At 39.3% G+C, this 27,796-nt stretch overlaps 1 protein-coding gene across 6 annotated transcripts in view; it reads left to right on the top strand.

Annotated features, from left to right (window-relative positions):
- The window catches only part of CLYBL (citramalyl-CoA lyase), a 237,867-nt gene that overhangs the window by 198,558 nt on the left and 11,513 nt on the right, over positions 1-27,796 (top strand). For 5 of the 6 annotated variants that reach the window (XM_024123210.1, XM_028497290.2, XM_028497293.2 and 2 more), the window contains 5 exons: positions 10,233-10,421; positions 14,397-14,498; positions 16,249-16,342; positions 17,658-17,825; positions 22,392-22,516. In XM_024123210.1, coding sequence (XP_023978978.1) covers positions 10,233-10,421; positions 14,397-14,498; positions 16,249-16,342; positions 17,658-17,825; positions 22,392-22,516 — 678 coding nt within the window. The remainder of the gene's footprint in view (positions 1-10,232; positions 10,422-14,396; positions 14,499-16,248; positions 16,343-17,657; positions 17,826-22,391; positions 22,517-27,796) is intronic. The other variant, XM_028497294.2, reaches the window with a different exon arrangement.

Consider the following 27,796-nt stretch of genomic DNA (forward strand, 5'->3'; position numbering starts at 1 on the left):
CTGTGGCACATGGCAAGGTTCTCACCCTACAGTGAAGAAGGGCAGGTGCAGAGTCCTTTGATGACACGGTTCCCTTTCGCTTGTTTACTTTTATTCTGCCACGCAGCCTGCAACTCAGCAGGAGGGCTTTTAAACCAAAACAGTTCATTACCTCCTCTAGCCCAGAGAAGTCGCCAAACACAAATAGAGCAGGTTGAGAGGGAGAGGGCAGCTTTGCTTGCGGCTGTGCTTTGCCCCAGGTGGGAAGGGAGCCGTCTTCTCCGCTGTCGGAGGGCCAGGACGGAGGGAGCCCAATTAGAAGGCGCGGGTAGGGGGGTGGGCTATCCTTCCCACTCCACGTGTTCTTTCCATTTTCGCTTTCAAGGGCTTTCAAGGTATGGTACTGTGAACCCCCCAGATCCGAGACCCGCGTACAACACCCATTCCGAAGACAAAAAGGTTAGCTTTCACAGCAGTGAGAAGCCCGCGCACCGCCACGAAGACTAGCTCCCACTCACCGCAACTAGAGAGAGCCCACGGGCAGCAGCGAAGACCGAACGCAGCCAAAAAATTAAATAAATAAATTTATTTAAAAAAAAAAAAACGTAGCTTTGGGACTAGAGGCCCTCTCTGGATAAAAGCGCTCTCGGGGGGTGGGGAAGCTGCCCACGGGCAGGGCTGACTCAAGCAGGGACCTTCTCCAATTAGTGCTCTAAGGGCTGCGGGGTGGGCCCGGCACCAGGAAGCTTCCGATGTGGAAGCTGCTTCCTCAAGTGAACTGTGATTCTTGTCCCACTTCCCCCATCACCCTTTCCTCCCCCAACGGAACAGGGCCTCCTAAAACATGGGCTCTCCCCTGCCGGCTTGGGAATCTCCTTTCTGGCCGTCTCCTGGCGCCAGCAGCTTCCCTCCCTAACCTCATAGATACTGACCATCTGCCTTTTGATTCACTCATTATTCTTACCTCTGCCCTTTGCCCTTTACCAGCTCTCTGCTGGGTGCTCCTCCCTCCTCTGCACCTATCGAAATCCTCAACTTCCTGCCTCCCGGCTCAGCCTGCCGTGCTCCCTCCTGCCTCTAAGTCCCCTCAAGCCTGTCCACTGACTTGACCTGTTACTTCAGTTCTCATCCTATGGGCGTTGCGTCGCCCCAGCTAGATGATACATTCCTCTGTTGATTTATATGTCAATATAAAGTCTTTATATATGGTTCCCTCTCCTCCACAGCTGTCCCTAACACCGGGCGTGGTGGGTAACATTTGATTGAGCTCTCTCCTACTTGTTAAAAAATTTTCATTGCACCAGACCAGGCACATCAGGCAGAATGTGAGAATAGTATTCAGATAATTTTCTTTTCAGAATCACAAAGACTCTTTTTTAAAAAAGGACGAATCCTATCAGTTATCTAAATGTTTTCAAGTATCTGGAAGTTTGGTCTTAAGTACATAGAACACCTCATGAGTGATGACATTGTTCAGTTTTCCTCTGGATCCTTCCCATCATGGAGCCATGGCTCCTGCCCACTCCCTGCACCCCAGGAGAGAGCAGTCATAGCACCCCTTCCTCACTCAGATCATCCCACTTGGAACAGATCTCATGGCTCCTTGTGCCCTGCTAGAACACAGAAATAACATTGCTCCCCTGAGGCTGAGAACAAGCAATGAGTGAGAACAAAGAAAATAATGAGTGGAGAGAGCCATGAACTTGCAGACTCCAGAGCTCCAGTCAAATCTGAGCGTGGTGGTCGTTATTGGCTTTGGGAAGGTCGATGCAAGCCTTTAGTAAGCAAATACTTTGTCTTTGCGAAGAGCTGTGTGCAAAGTGTACCTCAGAGCCTCACTGTTAAATCATAAAGTTAACAAGAAATGTAAAAAACATGGGCAGCTATGCCCAGGCAGGACATCTTCTCAGGAGTAGCTCCACAGTTCCCTATAGGTTTGGGTTTGAGGTCCCTCAGAGGCTCATGGGGTAGCCTGGCAAGGTCCTCAGAAAAAAAACCACAACAACACAAGACCTGTCATATATAGTTGAGGAAAATCCATTAGGAGCAGATGGGGAAAGGGCAAAGTAAAAGAGGAAGAGCATGGCGGAGAGGTGATGGATAGGGCCTTGGCAACAGGAAAGCTAAACACCAGCCACTCACCAGTCAGGGGTGAGGGCAGAGCTGAGTGAAGAGGCTGATGGAAGTAAGCCCTTTCTTTCCACTTGAATTTCCTCTTCCCAGGGAATTTTCATTGTACTTTGTTGAGAGATGAAGACTGAAACCACAAAATATTGTGGTTTCAAGCCTCCCTATTGTATACAAATGAGTGGACCAGAAATATACCAAGAGCCTAAATGTTGTTAGAATTAAAACTATAAAACTAGTAGAAGAAGACATAGGTGTAAGTCTTCATAACGTTGGATTAGGCAATGATCTCAAAATGATAACAAAAGCACAAGCTACCAAAGAAAAAATAGATAAATTGGACTTCAGCAAAATTATAACTTTTGTGCATCGTAGGACACTATCAAGAAAGTGAAGTGACAGGGAATTCCCCAGTGATCAAGACTCTGTGCTTTCATTGCCGAGGATGCAGGTTCGATCCCTGGTTGGGGAACTAAGATGCCACGAGCTGCATGGTGTGGCCAAAAAAACAAAAAGTGAAATGACAACCTACAGAAGGGGAGAAAATATTTGTGAATCATATATATCTGATACGGATTAAATATCTAGAATATATAAAGAACACTCATAGCCCAACAACCAAAAGACAAACAACCCGCTTTTTTTAAATTTAGGACTAGAATAGACATTTCTCCAAAGAAGGTCACTCATAACCCAACAACCAAAAGACAACCCGCTTTTTTTAAATTTAGGACTAGAATAGACATTTCTCCAAAGAAGGTACAGATGGTCCCTGGCTTACAATGGTTCAGCTTTATGATGGTGCGAAAGCAGTACGCATTCGGTAGAAACCATACTTTGAATATTGAATTTTGATCTTTTCCGGACCACAGGATGTGGTCCGATCCTGTCTCGTGATGCTGGGCAGCAGCAGTGAACCACAGCTCCCCGTCAGCAATGCGATCACGGGGGTCAACAATAGATGCACTGGCAATCCTCCTCTACCCAGACAACCATTCAGTTTTTCACTTTTAGGACAGTAGTCAGTAAATTACGTGAGGTATTCATATTTAGATGACTTTGCCCGATTGTAAGCTAATATGTGTTCAGAGCACATTTAAGATAGGCTAGGCTGAGCTATAATGTTCTGTAGGTTAGGTGTATAAATGCATTTTCAGCTTATGATATTTTCAGCTTACAGTGGGTTTATCGGGACATGACTCCGTCACAAGTCAAGGAAGATCTGTATACTGATGGCCAGTAAGCACATAAAAAGATGCTCAGCATCATTAATCATTAGAGAAATGCAAATCAAAACCATAACGAGGTACCATATCACACCCACTGGGATGGCTATTATCAAAAACAAATAAAATGAAAAATAACAAGTGTTGGCAAGAGTGTGGAAAAATTTGGAACTCTGATACAGTGTTGGTGGGAAATGTAAAATGTGGTACAACCACTTTGGAAAACAGTTTGGCAGTTCTTCAAAAAGCTAAACATAGAATTACTAAATGGCCCAGCAATTCTACTCCTAGGTGTATACCCAAAAGAATTGAAAACAGAGGCTCAAAGAGCTACTTGTACTTGTATGCCAGTGTATCCACCCATACACATCCTGAGCCTTCTTAGTCGTTTGAATGAAAGCTGATTTGGCATTTTAATAAACCTGTGTTTTAAAGGATCTTTCATAATTAGCGTATCAGAAACCTTGCTCTACCAAAATCTACGGTTTCAGAGTAAACAGAATGCCTAGAGTGTAATAACTTGTGGGATGAAATCAATAAATGAACATTTTCCTCATTTTTTATTGTGATAAAATATAAAATTTACCATCTTAGCCATTTTTGTGTACCATTAAGTGTTTATTAAATATATTCACATTGTTGTCCTTTTGTAACTGGCTTGTTTCACTTGGCATAATGTCTTCACTTAGCACAGCAGGTTTATCCATGTTGTAGCATGTGTCAGAATTTCCTTCCTTTTTAAACTTGAACAATATTCCATTGCACGTATTTAACACATTTTGCTTATCCATTCTTCTGTCAGTGGACACTTGGTTTGCTTCCACATTTTTTTTATTTTTTTGATAGTAGCCATCCTAATGGGCGTTAAGTGGTGTCTCGTAGTTTTGATTTACATTTCCCTAATGATTAATGATATTGAACATCTTTTCATGTGCTCATTGTCCATTTTTATATCTTCTTAGGAGAAATATCTATTCAAGTCCTGTGTCTCCCCATTTTTTAATTGTGTTGTTTGTTTTTTTGGTGCTGAGTTTTAGAAGTTCTATATATGTTCTGAATATATATTCCTTTATCAGACATATGATTTGCAAATATTTTCTCCCATTCTGTGGGTTGCCTTTTTACTCTGTTGAAAGTATCTTTTTTTTTTTTTTATGCGGTACGCAGGCCTCCCACCTCTGCGGCCCCTCCCGTTGCGGAGCACAGGCTCTGGATGCGCAGGCTCAGCGGCCATGGCTCACGGGCCCAGCCGCTCCGCGGCATGTGGGATCTTCCTGGACCGGGGCATGAACCTGCGTCCCCTGCATCGGCAGGTAGACTCTCAATCGAAAATATCTTTTGATGCACAGCATTTTAAATTTCTCATGAAGTTCAATTTATTTTTTCTTTTGTTACTAGTGCTTTTGGTGTTATTGATGAATGAAATTTTAACCAGTTAACTCATGGTATGTTCAATATTGCTGTAGATTTTCTTTTTTCAAAAACAGGCAAACCAAGGGACTTCCCTGGTGGTCCAGTGGTTAAGACTGTATGCTTACATTGCAGGGGGGCATGGGTTCAATCCCCGGTCTGAGAACTAAGATCCCGCATGCCACACGTGGTGCAGCCAAAAAAAAAAAAACAAAGGTAAAAAAAAAACCAGGCAAACCAAGATTTTTTGGGGGCCAGAAAACTCAACACTACCATCTTACCTAAAGAAACACTACCAGGTTGTAATAATCAATGAGAATTTGGCTTTTTTTCTAATGCAGTCACTACAGCAGTCTCTGTGATTATAATACATTTTATACATTTGTAAGAAAAATATAGTAATTTTCTAATGATGACTTTGTCACAGGCACTTCTGTTTTTTAATATTAGTGTATAAAAAGAACTTATATGAAAAAGGAGATCCTTAAATGGAACAATACATCAGAACTTTTTATTTTAAACCAAACGATCTCAAATTTTTCAAAAAAAATCATTTTATATAGATGCCAATATCAGGGCCTTTTGCCCATTCCAATCCATGCTTATGACATCATTTTATGAATTAGATGAAATCGAAGTGAGGTGAGATGGACACATTCAAAAAAGACAGAATTCACTAGTGTTTTTGAGTATGTGGCATGGCAATTTGCCTTTTGTAGGATGAAAATAGTAATTGCTCATTTTTAAAAATCACAAAGGTTATGCATCTCCCAGAGCCTAGAAAATATTCCGTATTTCTTAACTCCCAAGTCTTGTTTCGTCCGCACAGCTTTCTCACTGCTCCTGTTGTATTCAGGGTCGTCTCGGCGATTTCATCTGAAAACATTATATGTTATTAACATAGAAGGTTTCGGGGTGGAGGTGGAAGAAGAGAAAGGTGTTAATTCAGATGTTATGAAACTAATAATGCTATTATTTAAGACACTTATTTGGGTATGTTTATACTTTGTAGTTTTATCAGTAAGCCCAAGGGGCTCCTCCTGGTTGTCACAATCCTCCTTGAATCTCGTATCCTGTCTGTCTCTTCCTATCCGACAGTAGAATTGATGCCGCTCTAATCCCTGGAAGTTTGGAACTAATGAACTGACTGCTGAGCTGCTGCCACGGAGCTTGGTCCCAAACTATACTGTACTTCACACTCGATTTATTCTCCAGATGGCGAGACTGTGCCGCCCCGCCGCGAGGGACCACCTCTTCCACTGGAGTGTAAAAGTGGACGGATGTTGTTTTCTTTGCAGATTTGATCATTCTGAGCTAGAAACTTGCAAGGCTGATTAGTTATTAGCTTTAATGGGTGCCAGTTGAACCAACGGCACGCATATTTTCTCCTTTAATTTCAGAGTCTGCAGGTCTCGGTGACGGTTGATTTATCCGCTTTCTTACGTCAGCAGAGCATTTCTCTTCCCCAGGTGATAAGAACCCGGTCTCTGAAATCATAGCACGCCTTGGTTCCTGGCCCGGACAGAGTCACATAATATAGTGGCTTATGTATAAGGACAAGTTTATTAGCCACTGGTCCACTGCACTGAGCAGCCCATGGCACGAAATATCAGTTGAATGTGGGAACTTTGGTAACACCACCTTTTAGGACCAGGGCCTGTGAAGAGTCTAACCTGTGCCAACTTTCTTTGTGGCCTTTGCAGAGCCCACCTCTGGAATCAAACATGCTACAAACACACAAAGGTAATTAGTCTCTGCAAAAATCTCATGTACCTGTTGAGGAAGGCCTTACGTTCATTATTGCCCCTGTTCAGGTTGTCAGATTTTAGGAGGACAAGTTCATCCTACACTGAGAAATGCTTACCAAGGCTGTCCTGCAGTGTTAACACATTTAGAGTGCAGTTCCTTCTAAACTTCATTTTGAACAACCTGTTTTGCTTCCAGAATGTAAGACCACCCCACCCCCCAAAAAAGGTTGTTTTTGAGTGGCCTCTTTTTGCCTTCATTTCCTTTTCCTTCTTTCTCCAGGGAGCATTTACCTCCCAATAATCTCAGCAGATCACCCGGATAGCCCTTCTGAGAAGGTGGTGTCTGCCAGGCCGAGTCTTACTAATCCCCCTAATGAGATGGCACTTGGAAGGATGGTCAGGGCCAAACAGGAGCCAAAGAAAAAGAGAGAAAAAGAGAATGAAAGTGTGAAGGGAGCGAGGTGATGGAGATGAGAGAGATGTAAGAGACACGGTAGCAAGAGGTAAGGCCTGTGTTAGAGAGAGAACAGCATGAACAGAATTTCTTTCTTTTCACAACTGGTGGACTGTGGCTCTCTCTAGCTGAAGACCCAGAACTAAATTTAATTGTTCTTAGAAACTGCCTTCCTCTCACCCAACAGATGGCATGGGTGTGTTTGCTAGCACAGTAACATATTTCACCATTAAAATACCAAAAAGAGAAAAAAATCAACATGCTTGTTGGTTGGTGTAAATTCAGTGAAGTTGTTGGATATTTTGGGATACACAGCAGAGGGATGCACACGTCACTTATGTAAATTGTCACAAGCAACAGCCCGTTAATAAGGGTGTTGTATGGCAATATACCTCCAAAGCCATCATCTTTTTTTTGGAAAGGTACAGAATGATGAAGTGGAAAGAGCTTGGTTTTAATTCTGAGCCAGAAAGAGGAAAAAAAGTCTAATAAAATGCTGAGTATTCACTGCTCATTATTACAGCATGAAAAGTACTAATCAGATTATGCCTAAAATTGGAATGGGGTACTTCATTTGCAGCCAATTTCACAAGGGCTGAATTTTACTAAGTAAACCAGAATGTGCTGAAACCATGGCAATCTGACTTTAGATAAAAATCACAAACAGGTTTAGAACATGAGCTTTGAACAAACAGTCCCCTTCGAATCCAAGTGAAACAACTAAACAGCTTAGAGGTCAGATTTTGTTTGACACCAACGTTAACAATTTAGGAAGCTGATGTTGCCCGGGATCCTGCGTCCTTGAGCGCACATGCAGATTAAACTAGAGGATGGAGATGGTGATTCAAATAACTCAAGTTTTTTGTTTTTAAAAAAATATATTTATTTATTTATTTAATTAATTATCCTTGGCTGCGTTGGGCCTTCGTTGCTGTGTGCGGGCTTTCTCTAGTTGCGGCGAGCAGGGGCTACTCTTCGTTGCAGTGCGCGGCCTTCTCGTTGCGGTGGCTTCTCTTGCTGTGGAGCTCGGGCTCTAGGCACGCGGGCTCAGTAATTGTGGCTCGCGGGCTTAGTTGCTCCACGGCATGTGGGATCTTCCCGGACCAGGGCTCGACCCCATGTCCGCTGCATTGACAGGCGGATTCTTAACCACTGCGCCACCAGGGAAGCCCCTCAAATAACTCAAATTTTAAAATGCACTTCAGCCCAAACGATCTAGTTAGTTCCCTTCCATTTTCCATTCACTTTGTCCCAGTAGACCCTTTACAAGCCCGACCTGCCCTTGAAAGGAAACCTGGAAGTTGAAACTTTTCTGAGCTGAAGCCATCCCAGGTTTGTAGCTGTGCCAGGCTTCATGGAACATAGCACATCTTAGGTTCTCTGAGGCCATGGATCTAGATCCACACAGGAAGCATTTCTCTCGACAGCTGTCGATGGCCTTGGAACCATACTACTGAGTTGACTTCTGACCTTCACCTTCAGGATCTTCCTATCCTGTGGCTGCAGCAAGAGGGCATGACAGAGCAAGCGGATGCATTTTATTGCTGTGGGGCTGCATCCTTCCTCACTTTAGCTGGCATGAGCTCTCTCTTGCTTTTGTCTAAGCTTAGCATAATTATTGGCAGTCAGAGCTCAGTAAATCAGGACTCCACAGAGCTGTCTCAGACTGCTCCTATGTACTCTGCGTCCATCCGACTTGACAACTCTAAGTTGGTTTCCTCACACTGTTTAACTCAGACCACATTTGGGAGGCCTTCCCTGCTTCCACCCGGTCATAGACCTACATCCGCCTGGTTTAAATCTACTGTCTTGGCTTGTCTCCTTGATTGGACTTTGACTCAATATTGGCTCAAATAATTCTTTTTTCTCTCTGCTTTGGTTTATTATTTTCCTAGATAACTATTGCTATCCAAATGGCCATATATTGTTAAGACCTTTTTTTTTCAAAGTACATTCATCAGCAGTGAGAAGCTTTAAAGTTTTATTAGTATCATAAAAACCCTTCCCAAATGAAACTACTTTTGATAAGTGTTCATTCTGACAATGAGAATTTGTTGAGGGCTGTTGGCAAGTTGGAGGAATTTGGTTTGGAAACTGAAATTGGCAGGAAGTAATGACCCCAAGGGCTTTCTTTCCGGCCCCCACACCCCCCGTGCACTCCTCTCTCCAACCCCTATCCCCCCTTCATCACCCCAACTCAAAGCCAATAAATAACATGTTTGGTTTTTTTTTTGCGGTACGCGGGCCTCTCACTGCTGTGGCCTCTCCCGTTGCAGAGCACAGGCTCCGGACGCACAGGCTCAGCGGCCATGGCTCACGGGCCCAGCCGCTCCGCGACATGTGGGATCTTCCCGGTCCGGGACACGAACCCGTGTCCCCTGCATCGGCAGGCGGATTCTCAACCACTGCGCCACCAGGGAAGCCCTGTAAAAAAATTTTTAAGTGAATAAAAAAAGCATGACGCATGTGGAAAGAGGAAAACAAATTCTTATTTTTTTTCCCTAATGTGAATATGCTGGCAGTCAAGACTACCATTAATCCATAAGTTATCTAGTTTCTTGTATTTATTCAATGAGAAAATGCAGGTAGAGCACTTAGCACCATGCCTGGTACTTAGTAAATGCTCAATAAATGTTACCTATTAGTTATTTTACCTTTACAATGGGGAAGTAATGCTAATGCGCAAAATGAGAACATTATTTATTTATAAATTTATAAATTTATTAATTTATTTTTGGCTGCGTTGGGTCTTCGTGGCTGCACACGGCTTTCTCTAGTTGCGGCAAGCGGGGGCTACTCTTTGTTGCAGTGCACGGGCTTCTCTTGTTCCGGAGCACAGGCTCTAGGCGCACCGGCTTCAGTAGTTGTGGTACGCAGGCTCAGTAGTTGTGGCTCGCAGGCTCAGTAGTTGTGGCGCACGGGCTTAGTTGCTCCGCGGCATGTGGGATCTTCCAGGACCAGGGATCGAACCCATGTCCCCTGCATTGGCAGGCAGATTGTTAACCACTGCGCCACCAGGGAAGTCCTGAGACCACTATTTAGAGTTTCCCCAGCGTGCATTACAATGGCTCTCATCTCTGCTATAGTCATCTTGAGTGAAGTCTGGAAATCAGTCACTTGCCCGTCAGATTGGACAACTCATTTCAAATACCAGTTATTTGGTGGACATAGTAGACATCGTAATGGTGCTCAGACTCTCAATCCACGTAAGAATTTCATAGACAGTTTGATTGTGTTTCTTCTCAATGATAAATAAACTTAGGAGATACATTTTATCTACACTTATAGGATGAAGCTCGATTGAGCATAGTAAAAACTCTTGAAGACTTTGATCTGGGCCCAACTGAAAAGTGTGTCAGAATCAACTCAGTGTCCAGTGGTCTGGCCGAAGAAGACCTGCAGGCCCTCCTGCGGTCCCGGGTCCTTCCTTCCAGCCTGATGCTCCCGAAGGTAGAAGATCCTGAAGAAATCCAGTGGGTGAGTAGCTCATGCTTTGCTTTAAGTAAAGACTCAGGAGAGGCTAACAAGGAGTAGCAGAAAGGAAGGATTTGGGTGCTGCAGGTTTTGAAAATGCATACACAGAGCAGAGAGAAAGGGAACTGAGAAAAAGGAGCAGGCCCAAAAGACCATTTCCTGCATACAAGGAGAACCTGGCTTTGCCGTAAGTGTTCACTGAACAGCTCTGCACTTGAAATGATGCTTCTGCTGCCTTAACAGATCTGTGGTTTAGACAGAACAGCCTCCTCCAGAGCAGCCCCTGGAAACCAGCTTACCCAAGACTACACCCGGCCAGGCCCTAACCCTCCACCTGGAAGAGCAGTGATTTGCATACCTCTTAGGCAGATTCATTTGAAGTCATCAGAGACAGTGAAAGCACATTAGCTGCAAAGGAAAAAATGAACCTAGAGGAGGAGAGGAAAAGGTCACTCCTTAGGGCAACTATAGGAAGAGACAGGAAGCTTTTAGCTAGTGGTTTTAATTAGCACAGATATTATTTCCTGAACAGTTTTCTAGTTCATCCTTTTTAAATTGCTGACAAGTGTGTTTGTTTCATGACAGACTTTTCAGCCAATAAACCCCTGGCATGTCAAATTACTTAAGAAAACTTTGAAATGGGCCTAATTATACTATGATTGTTTTAATTGTTAAAGTGGGGTGGAGGTTGGAGGGTGAGGCTAGATTTTATTTAGGGGCTGCTGTAATTCTGCAGATCTCTGCCAAATACAGTACGGTTCCACTGTGCCACTCCTGAGAGGAGGGCCTGTGGCACCCAGGTGCTGGAAGCATGGTAAGGGCGTGTGGACAGTGGTGATTTTGATGCCACATCTAGGGTGATCCCTAAGTCTGTGGCTACAACTGTAGCAATACGCCGAGTTCTAGTTGTGGCACCCAAATACATTGCTCACCTTTTCAGTGCATGTAGCTATGTCGGCTCTGTGCTTTCCAGTGCCATGGCTGCCTGCCACATGTGGCTACGGAGCACTTGAAATGTGGCCAGTCCAAATTGAGATGCGCTGTAAGATACACGGGACTTTGAAGACTTCATAGCGCCCTCCCTGGCGCCCCCCCCCGAAAAAAGAACGTAAATTATCTTAATAATTTTCATGTTGATTACATGTTGAAATGATAATATTTCAGATATATTGGGTTGAATAAACCTCTTATTAAAATTAAATTCACCATCTGTTTCATCTTACTCTTTTAATGTAGCTACTAGAAAGTTTAGAGTTACACATGTAGCTACCATTATTTTTCTGTCCGTCAGCTCTGCATTGGTGTCTTCCTGAAGACCTCCGTTCAAGGGCCCATATTTACTTTCAAAACTGGAGCTTTTCTCAGCAAGGTCACCCCTCAGGAGCTGGGAGATCCTAGTGATAGCAGGTTAATGTCCTCAAGAGTTCCTACCCCATTCGAATGTGTCTTAAGTTGATTGAAATGGAATCTGAAGTCACTGTTCCCTTTTGGTTTCATAGTTAGTGCCTATTTATCACCGTTATTACCCCTCATTTGAGAGGGGAGGGCTCACCCCGGCCTTCAGCTAAGGCCTCTGTTCGCTGTTTTAAATCCTTGGATGTGAGGAACATACCGAAATCTAAATAGGATTTCTAGTTAACAGAAGTCTTTTGGGCTGTTTATTTTTTCCTCTCCGTTTGTATTTATGTGAAGCATAAAACCCAGAGCCTGATGCACAACTGAAAGATGGGCTTCCTTGTTTTCTTTTGTGTGAGAATCTCTTGCTGGCCTTTTGTCGCTAGTGTGGGTTCTTGTTTGACTGGCACGGCTTATTGGACTGTAACAAGCGTGACTCGGCCTCCTTTGTCGCGGGACAATTCTCCCACAAATCCCGAACAGGGTGCATTCTTCCAGCACACTACTGGGTGTGCACTGGAATTGAAAGAATTGCTGAGCCCTGCTACTTCATCTCCTCCCCAATCTCTTTGTGATTTTCCCCCTTCTTTTCCTCCCCCCACGCCCCCAGTCCCCTCCACCTCACTGAAATGAACACTTTACCAGGCCGGAAACATTTAATCGTCTCCTTTTGAAAAAATTAATTGAAACTTCTCCACTAGTTACCTTTTGTGTTAGTACTTAATGCAATTTTTTAAGAAAGAAGGGGAGGAGGAGGAGGAGGAGGATGGGCTAGAATATTTAATTTTTAAATGCCCCTATTGGCTTAAAAACAAAAGGCATTAGAGATTTCTCTCACTAGGAACAGGGAATATATTGTAAAGGATTTACCTAGTTTTCAACTCTACAGTTTTTGTGGTTATAACCATTGTCACAAAGAATGGGGCAAGTAACATTGCAAGTTTTTCTTTTTTTAACAAGAAAAACAAAATTCCTCCAGTGCACAGGTAACACCAAAATCACTAATATTTTACCACCCATTTTCTAGCTTAAATGTGCCATAAATTAGGTTTTATTTTCATTTTCGTGGACTACTATACATTTTGTCCCCTGAAACTGTAGCCTTCTCCCCCCTTCTTGCTGTTTGGGTTGAGTTATTCCTCCCCTTGTAAAGTCGCTAAGGAGGTGATGGTCATGGTGTCGAGGAAGGGAGGGGCAGCGGGGGCAACGGGGATAATTCTTCATTTACCGAAAGCTGTGGTTTATTTTAGCCTGATTGTAAAGTTACTGCAACTCGCTCAAAAGCTTTTTAAAGATCCCAGTGATTCGATTTTTTTTTTGGTTGGGGAGGGAGGTGCTGCACGGGCGGGGGTGGGGGTGTGGGGGGGCAGCTAAAAGGGGAAATAACACCTCTAATCCTGCTTCTGGTAAATAGGCTGCCAGCCTTTAAAATGAGTTTCCTTTCTATTAGTCAGAATATTATGCTAAGCCTTAAGCATTAGTTTTTTTATGTTGCCATAGCAGCCCTATTCCTGCAGGGTGGTGACCTGCGATGATTACAGTACAAAGCTTATAGGGTCTTGAAACCCCCTTTGAAGATGAAAAGTCTTTGATGGTTTATATTTATGCAAATCTCTTAGATATGATTTACCCAACTGAGACTGAATGGAGAGATGATTAAAATTCCCTTTTCCTTTGATATCCATTAATGGCTGAATATTCCTTAAATTTAAAATGGATATATATGTTCTTATCGTTATTTACAAAAATAGCTTTTTCGTACCTGTGTGTGTTTTTTTTTTTTTATCTCCCCACATCTTATTAGATCTAGATAGACATAATAGATTTACAATTTAGAGTGTGGTGGGGTTTTTTTTTTTTTTTTCTCCTTTGAAAGGGGTGGGGGGGAGATCTGTGCAAGAGCTTTTGTATGTTTCCAGATGATAGATTTTGGAATTTGGGCTACCCCACTGGCAGCACAGAGCTAGCTGTGAACTGGTCTCATGGAAAAAATTGGCGAGCTTTGGTCTTCAAAGAATTAAACTTCCTTTTTAAGGTCTTCCTAGGTAAGCTAAAAAATTATGAAGAAAAACCTCCGAACAAAGGGTAGTGTTGCTATAATGAATAATATGGATTCCACGTAGAAGGCTGCTGAACAGTTACACCGATGTCTGTGCAGGGTCCGAAACAAAACCAGAATGGCAGGTAGAGCAAGCCTTCATTGTTTTAGGGGCCTACCACATGCACTGAACGAAGGGAAGGCGAGAGGCCTTAAGTAAAAACCTTCTCAAGGAAAGCATTTAAACTTGAGAATCTCTCCTTCCACCTCTGAACTCCTAGGCCTCAAATTGTTCCTTCAGAAGAAAAAACAATTTTTAATGCTTGGGGTTTTACTATTTAGTTTGCTGGGAACTTTGTTACCTTTTCTCTTTGGTCTTTCCTCTGTTTTTTCCGCTTTTTTTTTTTTTTTTATTCTTTGTGTGGATGAAAGAGGCTAGGATATTACTTCCTCAGGTCAAAGACTTAAATACTACTTCTATTCTACAGTTCAATGATTGTACATTTTTTTCCCCCACTAGTCACCTATGACACTTTTTATTCTAGTTTTCAGACAAATTTTCATTCTACTTACAAGGCCGAAAACTTGAACAACCTATGAATTTAATCCCTTTTGTGGAAACTGCAATGGGTTTGCTCAATTTTAAGGTAAGAAAACCATAATGTGGCTAGAAAGTTAGTATTTTATTTATTACCTAAAGAGAACTTTTGTTTTCAATTTTAACATCTACTTAAAATATTTTTCTAGAAAGATTTATAAGCACAGTAAACCTTGAGCACCATTTGTTATCTGTAATAACCAAAACCAGGTTGTGAGCATCTTAGAAAACAAAGAAATAGACGCAGTAGCAAGGAAAAACTTCCTAGTCCTAAATATTTAAATGAAATATTTATACATTCCTGGCATTAATTTTAATTAAATAATCACTATATAAATTTTTGCTGTGAATTATTACATTTATAGAATAAATGTACATGAACATTTGTCATCCTTATGAATTAACTTTCAATTATTCTTTTGTAACAATTGCCTTTTATTGGGAAATTATCAGGCCTCTTTGTAGTAACATAATCCATAATGTCTAATACATAAGATTACTATTTTTGAGTTAGTATACACACTAATTTGTACTATATTATTTCAGTTTGCCACATTAGAACATAAAATATTTCCTAATATACATTCAGGAAGATTAGCTGAGCCAAGCATTTTCACCATTGTATGGCTGCATTAAACTATTTGCCTTAATGAATTCATAGCTAGCTTGTTTCTTCCTCTTTATCAGTGGTCATTTAAATTGTTTTCCAAAATATGCCTCATGTTCCACCTGACCTGTGAACATCACTGTAGCACCCCATCCCCGAGGGCAGGAGAGAAGAAATACCTAAAAACAAAAACAAAAAAAGATAGTTGAACTGTACTGGAGAGATAATATGTGAGCAAAGGCTCCGAGAGGAGACTTTGAGAGACCTACTGGCCTATGCAGGAGGGACAGAGTGCAAATGTTTGGGGAGCTGCTTCGGGCCTCGTGATCAGCATGTTTACACCACTAAGCACGAATCCTTCCAGCCTGCCCTCGAATTCTGAGAATATAGTCAACGCATATTTCTTAGATGCAACTAGATTCATACAGTGATTTCATTTTAAGCGCTGATTTGCCATTTTATTCATAATACACTTAGAAGCACTCACAGCCCCTGAAATTAATCAACAGTGTCCTCCCCGGTTCCTCATGTCCTCCCCACCCACATATGTTAGCATGCTTTCTCTCCACCTTTGCAGCATCACAGTCCTGTCTAAGATGACTGTTACTCATCTTTAATTTCACAGAGAAATGTCCAAGTTGCTTATTCATACATCTTGGATGACTTATTACATTTTTATTTTCCCCTCTGGAGTTGTAGATTTTTTGTATTGTTTGTCTTTAATCCTGAGACCATTTACCAAGAAATCTTGATCCCAATGCAAATAATCCAATTAGTTTGATTTTTAAATTCTTTCCTTTTCTCCTGTGGTTTTATGTTTATTGTTGGAGGGTCTCTTAAAGCAAAAACAAATTTTGGAAGAACAGAAATAACTTACAGTCCAATCAAAATGAGTTAACTTGAAAGTTTCTCTAAAGATTGGATGAACTAAAACTTGAACATTATAACTGTATTAATATATACTACTAACTATATTAATATAATCCATTAAGCAAAGCAAATATATGCAACATACTTACTTTGGACAATATTCAATACGTTTTGAAAGGGGTGAATTGGGGCTGCATTTTCAGGACTGCTTTCAGCTAAACTGTGTTAAGAGGTGGACCTTTCTGTTACTGAAATATACCATGCTGCTTCTCTCTAATGGGTGCATTTCTGTGAGCTCTGGTTCTGTTCTGCTCTTTTACAGGCAGTGTGTGAAGAAGCACTAAAGAACGGGCCTCAAGTGGGTCTTTTTCTAGATGCAGTCGTTTTCGGAGGAGAAGACTTTCGAGCCAGCATAGGTGTCAAAGACATGTTTCTCTTCTCATTCTCTCTGTGCATATGTGTATATATTTTTTCTTTGCCCCTTCAAGAATGGGCATTTACATGACAATATATATTTGCCAACCATGACAATGGTTTTTCAGCTGAATGGGCAATACTTCCTGATAATCTAGGGCACCTCATAGCTGTCCTTCTTCCAGAACACTACATCATCACTTCCGTTCATTTATAAAATAACTAATAAAAAGCCTGTCGTAGCCTCAGACATGTTCAGGCATATAGGATGTCTGCTGTGTTCCTGATAACTACATTATGTGAACAGCCTCTCTGTTGCTTCAATGTGTTGTTTTCCCATCAGCGTGACGGCTGTCTAGGCTTCTAACACACATTTAAGGCAGTTTCACGTTGCTTTGATGAATCATTTCCTACATAAAATGAAGTATGTAAAAATTTAAAATAGATCTTAAATTCCCGCTAAAATATATTTCAGAACCCCTTTATCATGAAATATTTATTGAGATAGTTCGCTTGTTTTCACTGATCTGCCCCATCCCTTGGGCACTATGTCTTTGGTCTGGGTGCATGTATAACTAACTAGAGGCTGTGAGTGCAGCTAGAAAAGAGGCCAAGGCCACAAAGTGTTTTCAGAACACCACTCCCAGTGACCTGAATACAAGAGCTTTCCCTGAGTAGTGATATGGTCCAAATATAAACAGTGACAGTTACCCCCCTTCCGGGGGAAAAAGAGGAACCAGTCTTTCCAGGAGACTTTTGTGTATCCAGCAGCTCAGTGGACACTTTGTGCCTCCCTCAAAATGAGTGTCCTTTCATTTCCCCAAGTTCTCCATCCACACCCTGAAGCTGCAATATTTGGCTCAGAACCTGTTATGACATGGCATTACAACCACAGCACACGAATTCTGTGCTCAGTGACGGAAGTTAACTATTTCCACGCACAGCTGTTTGGCTACCTTTTATGGTGCTATCTTTGGACTGACACTTTCTGAGCAATGGCAAGAAGGAAAAAATACACCAGGAGTCCTTTGTGACCTATCAAGTCATTTGTGTCTAGCTCCTGAGATAGGGAAGGGGGCTCTTAATGCACATGCAAGTAACTACAGGAAAAGATGCCTTGCAAGATAAAGAGACACATGTGAGATTTAACTCTGCCTCCACATAGCCCTCTCTTCATTTATATCTGAATCATCATTTTGCTAGGGAGAAATCCCCAGGAAAACAGAGATGTCTTTACAAACGGCGTTTTTATAATAGATATCTAGGTCCAGTTTCCAAAGTTAATGTCTCCTTTCTTGGTCAACATTCTGTTTTCAGGTGCAACAAGTAGTAAGGAAACCCAAGATATTCTCTACGCCCGACAAAAGATTATTGTTGTAGCAAAGGCCTTCGGTCTGCAGGCCATAGACCTGGTGTACATCGACTTCCAGGATGGAGAGGGGCTTCTCAAGCAGTCGAGAGAAGGAGCTGCAATGGGATTTACTGGTATGATTCTTGATAATATCTTAGAAAGCAGTATCTAGATTAAGCAAACATTCCAGAAAAACAGAAATTTAACCAGGAACTGGTGTTTCTAATGTAGCCAGGTGTCTCATATCCTTATTCCACTATTTGAAACATGAAAAAGTTATCCAGGACCAGAACCTGCCAAACAAATTGTCATGTTTGTCTTTGGCTCCACAAGTCAAAAAACAAAGCACTCGTTTTAGTTTCTCCTAATATTACTTAGCAGTTTTTCCTGTCCTTTTAAGTATTTTGTTGCAGTTTTTGCTGACACGAGGGGAGGGATGAGGCCATTTTAGAAGTGTTTTTGAGGGAACTGCCGTAAGAATTTGAGTTGATGGGGAGAAAAAAAATTTCCTCAAATATTCAAAATGTTCATTTATTTCTGAAAAAAATTTAGTAGTATCTTCTTTGTTTTATTTTTTTTTAACTCATAACTAGCTTTTTATTCTTCTGGCACTTCAAGCCCCTCCTTACTCTCCCACCTCCCAGTAAGTGTCTGTGCACCTGGTGACACCTATGGGCATTGGCTGGCACTGAGATCAGCGGGTCCTCGAAATCCTGCCCTGGAGAACAGGCAGATATCTGTTGATGGGTGTGCCCAATCACTCAGATACCCAGGAGCCCAGGGAGCAACCGAAAATTGTATTTTTGCAACAGAAATCTATTTTTTGAAAAACCACAATAGGATTCTAGACACAAACACATGTCAGCAGTTGCACACACACACACGTACACAACCATGGGTAAAAAACACCATAAGCTCTTTTATTCTTATTTGTTCTCCTGCTGCAAGTTCTAAGGATATCCTGATCAGAGATGTGCCCAAAAAATAAGGAAAAGAGACAAGCATCCATGCTATTCCTTTTGTAAATATTTTTGAAATGTGTTCATTTAGAGGTTAATGAAAGAAACATTTCATAAAGTGACCTTCAATGTAAAAGATTCCTTCGTGGATGTTAATTTAACCCAAAGTAAAATTGAAAGACTGTAGAAACCATTTTAGTGTTATAGTAGAATTAAATAAAGCTCTGACCTTTGTGTTTGTGTTTTTAACATAAAGAGTTAAAATGTGATTCCCCGAATTTGTTAAATAAATAAATAAATGTCTATTTTAGAGAAATATTTCTCAGTCATCTGAACTATTAATAAATGAATCCTCCCTGCATTTAATAGTGACTGAGAAAGAAAGAGCCCCTCCACTGAATCCCTGGCGCTGTCCTTGTCTCTGTGCCTGTGACACCTGCCTCTTTCCAACGACCTGTTAGGATGCGGCCCAAATGGAAAAGTTGGAGAAAAACTCCATGAAATCTATCTAATAGACCCCGATGTTGTTGGTCTAAAATATGTGGCTTTGGCTGCCAAGCAGCCAGATGTTGCTCTGAAATGGGCACTAATACAATAAAAAATAGAAAACACTAAATTGATGGGGGCCTCTCTCACCATCGCTCAGGATAACCTGGGTGTCCTCTGCTTCCTCCGGGGTAAATGTTTGCTCCAGAACTTATAAGGGAGTTTGAGAGTTTCTCCAAGAGACAGAACTGAATTAAATTGGTCCCTAATTCAATCGCAGAAGACAAGTTATTGCAAATCAGATTTAAATTTCTAGACTGTGCCCAACTCAGCATGAGGAGCTTACGGACTTGGCACTATTGTTTCTCAACAACAGGGAGTATTAAATCACACAAAAAAATGGAAGTGGGAGGGAGAGGGGAGAGGATGAGGAAGCACGGAGGGTACAGTGCCCATTATATATTCCAGTGACCAAGTCAGTAAAGTAGGAAGCTAAACTTCAGAGCCATTTTGCAATTGTTAGAAAGAAGGTCTTTATTGTCCCAATTATATTTCTGTACACCAAGAAAAGGTAATTTGTCTGATAATAAGATAGGAGATTATTTGTAGTATTTTTAAACAATAAATGCTTTAATGAGTATTTTAGACCACTCACGATCTGCTTGTCCTAATGATTTGTCATTTAATTGCCATACTTTGGGCTTTGCCCAAGAAGGGAGAAAAGGAAGGAAAGAAGGAAGGAAAGAAAGGGGAAGGAAGGAAGGAGGGGAAGAAAGGAGAGCTACACACCCTATCTGAAGCAAGTGGTTGAAAGTTTTAAAATTCAATAAAGCATTATGTTATCCATAACACTGATAAGGATCTGTGCTAATAAGGATTTTCTCGACTTTTTAAAATTAGATATTTTTTAATGAGTTGTAGGTTTTTTGAAACTTAGCCATGTAACAAACAGCTGGTTACAGTTTCTTTTCTGTAATCATTGTTTCATGGGGCCGCAATCCATGTAAATTGATTTTAAATCAATGCATTGGCTGTATAAATGACTATTAACTTTAGGAATTATTTTTATAAAAAGAAACCAAAAATAAATCTTGGAATAAAGCTTTAACAGCCGACTTAGTCATCACAGTTACTCCAGTACTACATGCTGAGAAGAAAGATTATAAATATGAAGCACTATACGTTTTCTTCTTTTTTGCAGTCTTTTGTAGAAGACAAAAATGACACCATCATACAGTTACCTAAAACACTTGACAGGTATTGATTTAAAGCACGATATATCAAGTGGTACTGTAAAAAGGATTTCATGGTCATAAATTTTAATGTCTTCCAATTTTGCACCCTCTCAGTAACTTGTCAATAACAACTCTTCTGTATAAAATATTTGCTTTGCTCCCACATGGCATTAAAGTCTGATGTTCAGTTGTTGGGATATATAAGATTTGACGAAAGATAACTTCACATGTGGAGGTTCATAAATTTCTAAAACCTAACACATATCTTAAAATTAGCCTCAGCACCAAAATATGGCTACTTAAAAGCCATCATTAGTTTCACAGCATTGTAAATAGTTTATGTTTTGCTTCTCAATTTATAGTGTCTGTACCAAGAAGTTCCCATGAAATCTGGCTTTTTACACATCAGTGTAAATTATGTACATAAATTATAAAATTCAGGACTAACAATTAGTACAAAATGACTACCAGAACTGACATCCTTTATTAATAATATTGTAACAACTGTTAGATTGCTTAAATATAACTTCAATATCTACTATTGAAAAAAGTCTCATTTGTCATCATTGATGTTATTTGTTCCCAGAAATTATTCCTCAAATAATTTAAAGCATCTTTATTTATATAAGATTTTAATGTTTTATTAGTATTTAATGTTTTATTAGTGTGCTGATAGATAATGAAATAGCAACATGAGGATGTTTTAATTATGCTACTGTAAAGAAAAGATATTGTTTATTTACTTAAACTTTTTCATGAAATACTAAAAAAAATTTTTTAGAAACATTGTTATTTTTTTCTGTTTGACAGAATAATGACAGTAACAGGAATGCACCTTTTATAAAACATCAAGGATATAATTTGTACTGGCTATATGTTAAAGCAGCTATTTCAAAAGCAAAGCAAATTGATATGCCAACAAATATACTTAGCAGAGTAAATTATCATTAAGTGTACATTCATTTTTAAAGAACCAAATATGTCTATAATTTTATCACATAATAAAATATAATCTCATCATTATTATAACATTAAATTATGTTGCATTTCATCAATGACCTGATTAGATTCCACTCTTCCCTGATTGTTAAAGTTTTTTTTTAATGACTACATGATTTCATAGATTTCCTGTGACTCTTACCTTTGTATAATATTTTAATTTAAGATTCCTTTTTAAAGCTTTTTTAAAACCGTTACTACAGAAATAAGATTTCTTCTGGGGTGTCTAAGCATCTGTATAAAGGAGAAATATCCAATCTTCATTCCATAAGCAAAAAGGGAAAATCTGAGGGGTTTTATTTTGGTTAGAGAAACTTTACGTAATTTTTTATTTAAACATTTTTAAATGGAGTAATCTAGAGATCACAATGTTCAAATCTGCCTTCTGTTTTACTATACTGAATAAAATTTTTTTTCATTGAAATCCAATTTTCTATTAATGGTTAGAAGGAATACGCTAAATTCATCTAAAAGAAAGACAATTGAATGTATTATTGTAAGACACTATTGATATTAATATAGTTGTAATGTCTGCTTCTGTAAGCTTTATGAAAACCAACAGACCACTTTTAAAAGAAATCATGGAAGATGGGATAATGGTACAGAATAAGCAAAAGACAACTTGCAGAATTGGAAAGAATTAACATGTAATTTTTTTCTACTTTAACTCAAAATAATCACTTTAATTTGCAGACATTATCCTTTTAAAGTTCCAGCCAAAGCAGTTATTCAACGAGCTGCCTGGTCAATACACCTGTAACTAAAAATGAGAGATTATCTGCTCTAAGATGGCATTTCTATAGAATCGGAAACACAATTACTCCCATTGTTGTATTTGTTCTTATGGGGTGTTCTGGAAAAGCCTGCCTGATTGTGTTATTTTCTTTTTAAAAAGTTCTAAAAATAATTAGTTATTTTACATACAGACTGTAAGGCATTCAGGAGACTGGCGTGGTTGAGACATTTTGTTTGAACATCTGTTTGTTATTTTGTGTTTCCGGTGTTATTAATCTTTGTGTAGGTAAGCAGGTGATACACCCTAACCAAATTGCAGTGGTCCAGGAGCAGTTTTCTCCTTCCCCTGAAAAAATTAAGTGGGCTGAAGAACTGATTGCTGCCTTTAAAGAACATCAACAATTAGGAAAGGTAAATGTTTTGTAAATGCCTTGAAACATTGGTGAAACTGGCGTTTAAAATACTGGGGGGAAGAATGAAAAAATATATATTGTTTGAGTGGTTTTTCAAAACTCGTATTTTGAGGAGGAGGATATGTGTGGGCTTAGGGGGGACAACATTTATCACTGAGAAATTCACTTAAGGTAAGTTTGCCCTTCCACGTTCCTAAATATTTCACTCACTGGATCTCAAGTTTCTCATTTGATTCTTTTCATAAACTATATTGGCAGCCTTTGAGAAAATAGAAGTCTGTTTAGTTTTACTCTACAGACCCGATGCAGCATTCATATGAAAATAATTTTAGATCAGAATGAGAGCAAGTTGTAATGAAATAAACACAGTTTGATCAAATGGTTCTTGTGGAGAGAAGAAATAAATTTCAAGTTATTTTAATTTGGGGGGAAAAAAGTACAAAAATCTCCGGTTTAGTCATTTAAGAGTGGGAGGTTGTATATGTGTTAGTACCAATTTCTGGACCTGAGATTTGGATAGAATGGAAAGCAAATTAACACTGGAGTATGGTTGTTCCTAATTTAGTGCATCATTGAGCCTCGCGTTTCCTGCTCTGTGGGTTTCTGCTATGTAAATATTGCAGTGGTGATGCACAATCTGTCTCCACTTTGTGCCAGTAACACTTAAATTAGGTGTCGCCTGAAGGAAGATTTTATGCTAGTTGCAGCATTGTCAGTTAATTATCTTAAAGGTTATTTGCAATAATACCGTTTGCCTCTTTTTAAGAGGATGGGGGGAAAGTTGCATTTATAAATCCATCCTAGAGGTTATATCTAAACCTGGCCTTGTTACTTACATAAGGAGTAAAGTTTTGATGCCTGTAATGAGAAAGTACTTAGGGGAGAAAGAATGTTGAAACATTACGAAGGTTCTAAATGTTAAACAGTAGCCCCTACCAAAAAAAAAAGAACAAAATTGGTTTTCAGTGGTGAACCGGTGACATCAGTGTGAGAAGTGTGGCTTATACTTTTCACTGGCAGTAAAAACACCTAAAAATCCCAGAACTTTCGAAAGTAGGTAACAATATTAAGTGGGTCACTCCCTCCCTCTCATTACCTGCCTTCAGCTCCAACCATGCTCACATGCTCACCCTCACACACTTTCAGGCTCATCTTTGCACAAACTTGCACTTAAAATCGAAAGACGGAATATATGACACTGGAGACATCCCGTTTGGACTATACCAGTTTCAGGATAAACAGCAACCTTTCGTTTCAAATCAGTAGTGACCATCAAAAAAAACATATTGCAGTGCGTAAAAAGATTTTTTCAGTTGACATTATGTTTTATGTCCATTTCTATATCTTGATCCCAAAATCCAGATCCTCCATGAATAAATATAGATATTTATCTAGAGAGAAGAGCCATATACTTTTACATTGATACATGCAAATAACTCCATCCACTCCCCTCTCCTGCATGCTTGCCTGTGCAGACACTCACTAAATGTTCTGTACCTCTGTGTGTGCCGTATGCCAGCTAAGGATATGTACCTGATAAATACTTCCTACTGAAGTAAACTGAGGCAGGATGGGGACCATCAAAACGGCAGATCAGGTAGAGTTCCGGTCTGGGCCAACACTGCCTTCTTGAACTATCTACACTGGGTTTCACGTTGGATAAAATCAAAGGGCGCCACTGGCATTATAAGCAGCTAGAGGTATGGAAGAAGTTACTTAAGTTTCAGTAGCCAGCAAAGAAAATTCAAACTAGAAACACACTCTTTTACCAGCATTTAAGTTCTTGAATGAGGGAAAAACAGCACTTTTCCATTATATCTTGAAAGTGCTATTCCCAGGGAAAATTGCCCTTAAAGTGTCCTTGCCTTTTGATGGTGGCAACTTAGATGTTAAATTCTGAACTGTTTTTTTTTTTTTTTTTTATAAGAAATGCCCTCTTGTTGGGACATATGCTTTCACAACAGTGTGGTAGAATAGCTTTTCTTAACACAGAACCATAGAAATTAGAGCAGAAGGGAGACTAACTATTAGGTCATTTCTTCCCTGCCCCATTCGTGTAGGTTTGTTTCCTACAGCAAATTCTCCTGGTGCTTTGTCCAGCAAGGTTTAAATGATTCAAGTAATGGGGCTTCCAGTGGGGACATATGGTTATTTTATCCAGTCCGCATGTTTCTTTCACCTTGCCTATAAATTGGCTGGTCACAAAAATTGGGTCTGCAGGTAGGTGACTCTGGGTTTTGAGGGGTCTTGGGGTTTAAATAATGTAGGTTCTGTTTGTAAAGATTTAGTATAAATAGGTCGCTCAGTTGTATAAAATATTGCTTCCAACAAACATCTAATCTGTTTTATTTCAAATGTGACTCACTGATGAAAACATAAACCCTCGGATACTTTGTCCAAAGCACAGGTGACTCTCTCAACGATGGTTTGAGAAACTGATGGTTTGTGTCCTAGTGAGATACTTATACATTTCTAAAAGACCTTTTTTCACCCTCTGATGAAAATTTCATTCAAGTAGCTTTCAAGCAGAAATGACCCAAGAAGGCAAAATTATGTATCATTGCTTTTCTCTACTTCCTGCTCCCATCTTAAATTATATTCTGCCCTAAGATGAAAGGTATAGCTGAAGTTCACAGTTAGTGCTGGGTCATTTGTATTTTCTATAGTGATAATAATATTATTATTCAAAAATTAAAGTTCTACCTTTTTTTTTCCTGTCCCCTCCAAATAACAAACTTCATGAGAATACTTAGATCACAAGTAGATAAATTATTGGGGTTTAGTCTTTAGTATCATGGGAATTTTTTTTTGTTCTATATTAATTAAAAGTTCTGAGGAAATAAAGTTTGATGCCCTTAGTCTAATGTTGGCTAAAAAATACATTAAAAAATAAAAAAAATAACCATCTGCTCATATGATCTCTCTCTATTTGGCAGGTAATGATACTTGTGACTGCTTTGTTTCAGGAAACTAAAGATATTTATTTTCAGGCTAAAAAATTTTGTCTGGCATGACAGTCCCCATCATAAGAATTAGGGCTATAGATTGAGATTAGGGACTCATTAAAATCTGTTGGAAAATGTTTAAACATTCCACATACTCTATGCTCCTATTTTAATTCCCATAAGCTAAAATATTTCTACTTTAGCTGACACCAGTTGTGAGGTATATATCCACACTATATTAATCACACTTGATTTTTTCTTTCATCCTTCCAGAAAAATATAATTTGAGATACAACCTGCATGTCATTAACTATTTTAGTCTCAAATTATTTGGTGAAATATTTTAGCCAGGATAAATCACTCCCATGTGATTTGTTCTAAATTTGTAAAGTATTTTCTTAAAAGTTAATTTCATTTTTGATGTCGTTTTTTCGTAATAACAATGATTCGAATATTTGAAAATTCTCCATTCGGAACTGAATTTAGTACTGTTCATTTTAAAATATGATTTTAACACTTGTTTTGTTATCAACTAAGAACTGTATCTAGTATGAAATTGTATCATTGAAATGAAATCATCCCAAGCAAATAATTAGTTAATATTAGTTGATATCAATAGAAACTGTAATTTGTATATAAATAAATACATATACATATTTATACTATATATATATATACATTCATATATGTATGCTACTGAGTATTTTTTCACATCTATATTATAAACTCAGTACTAAATTCATCACTTACTAGGCAAAAATGACAGCTAAAGGAAATAGTCAGTTGCTTTTTTAAAATGATTGCTAATCCCAGGAAATCCTACATTAAGAGTTTACCATTTCTTTCCAAATGGTGGCTCTAACAGAAAAATATGAAAAAATAGCAAAAGGTATTAAGAATAACAACATGTATTACATGAGATCGATCTTTAAAGGTACTTTGCTAGAATATTCATATTTCTGCAGTGTCTGGCTACCAATATAGCTTTGCTTCATTTTCAGTATTCTAAGCACTCTATTCATAGTAAATCTGTAAATGCTTTATTTGGTTTTGGAAGGATTTTGTTTAAATTTTTCAATACTTTTTGTTCATTATAGCTTCGCAAGCTGGCTAAAAACCGAGGAAGGGAAAGTGTCCCCCTTTAAAATCTAGGTTCCACTAGTAATTATAAAGGTCAAAAATAAGGTCACTAGCTGACATAACAACTATAAACAACACACATAACTGAAACATCCTAACTTGACTCAAGAGAGAGCAATAATGCAGATTTACATGTTTACATTAATAAGCAAATCCTCTACAGGAATATAAATTGGGAACTTATATCTTAATAAAGAAAGAAAAAAGAAAGAGGTTTCTTCCCTCAGGTAAGTCTTTTCGTCTAGAAAATTACAAAGAATAATTCCCCCTCCCCAATATTGAAAGCAAATTATTTTCATAGGTATCTGATTACGGCTCAGACACCTTTCGTTTGTGTTTCCAAATGCAGGGCTTTACAAAAGAAATACTGTTCGGTCCAGATGGCCTTCTAGAAGGCTCCCTGAGAGAACTCAGAAGTCTCTCGAGCCAAAAATATTGTTTCCGCTTTTATTCAAGTGCCAGAAACCCCACTGCCACTCTTTCACGCAGATCAGATAAACCATCCAAAGATTTGGTTGTTGTCTTTGTCAGAGGAAGGGGTTGATTGCACTAATAGACAGCAGTGCGCCCCCCCACACTCATGCATCCCACTGGCCACAGCCTTGCCCCCTTTATTGGTAAGCAGAAATGCGAAAATCAGAACTGAGTGATTGCCGGTGAAAATGAAAGAGGAAGGGACATCACTCCACTTTCAAGATGCTTAGTTATTGCATTTCTCCATTTATTTCCTTGTCCATTGAAAATCTTTAGAACTATATCCCATAATTTTGACTTTAGAAAGTCAAGTTCTTAGAAAAGTTGAGAGTCTGCCAGTGGTGACCTGAAGGTTGATTTGATTAACAACAAATTGCAGATTTCGAAACTTGCAGATTTCGAAACGTTTAAAGCAAGGCAGTACAGTTTTACTGCTGATCATACCCTGTTTCACATAGGCTTAGTGGCAAGTGGCTGATTTAGTGTTAGAGGATAAGAGATTTTGTATGTAGGTTAAATCTGATAATTTTTAAAGTTGTTTGTTTCATCCTTAATTTATAACACATTCTGAAGGATATTTTAATCAAAATACTTCTATTCTGGTTTATATGTTTCAGGATTTTTTTCTTGCTCAGTTTCAATTTTAAAAAATGTAATTCTGTTAGATGAAATCTCAGAAATATTCTAGTTAAATCCCTTCGGTTTACAACATATAAAAC

This window comes from Physeter macrocephalus, chromosome 13 (genome assembly GCF_002837175.3).
Source record: "Physeter macrocephalus isolate SW-GA chromosome 13, ASM283717v5, whole genome shotgun sequence".
Taxonomy (NCBI): domain Eukaryota; kingdom Metazoa; phylum Chordata; class Mammalia; order Artiodactyla; family Physeteridae; genus Physeter; species Physeter macrocephalus.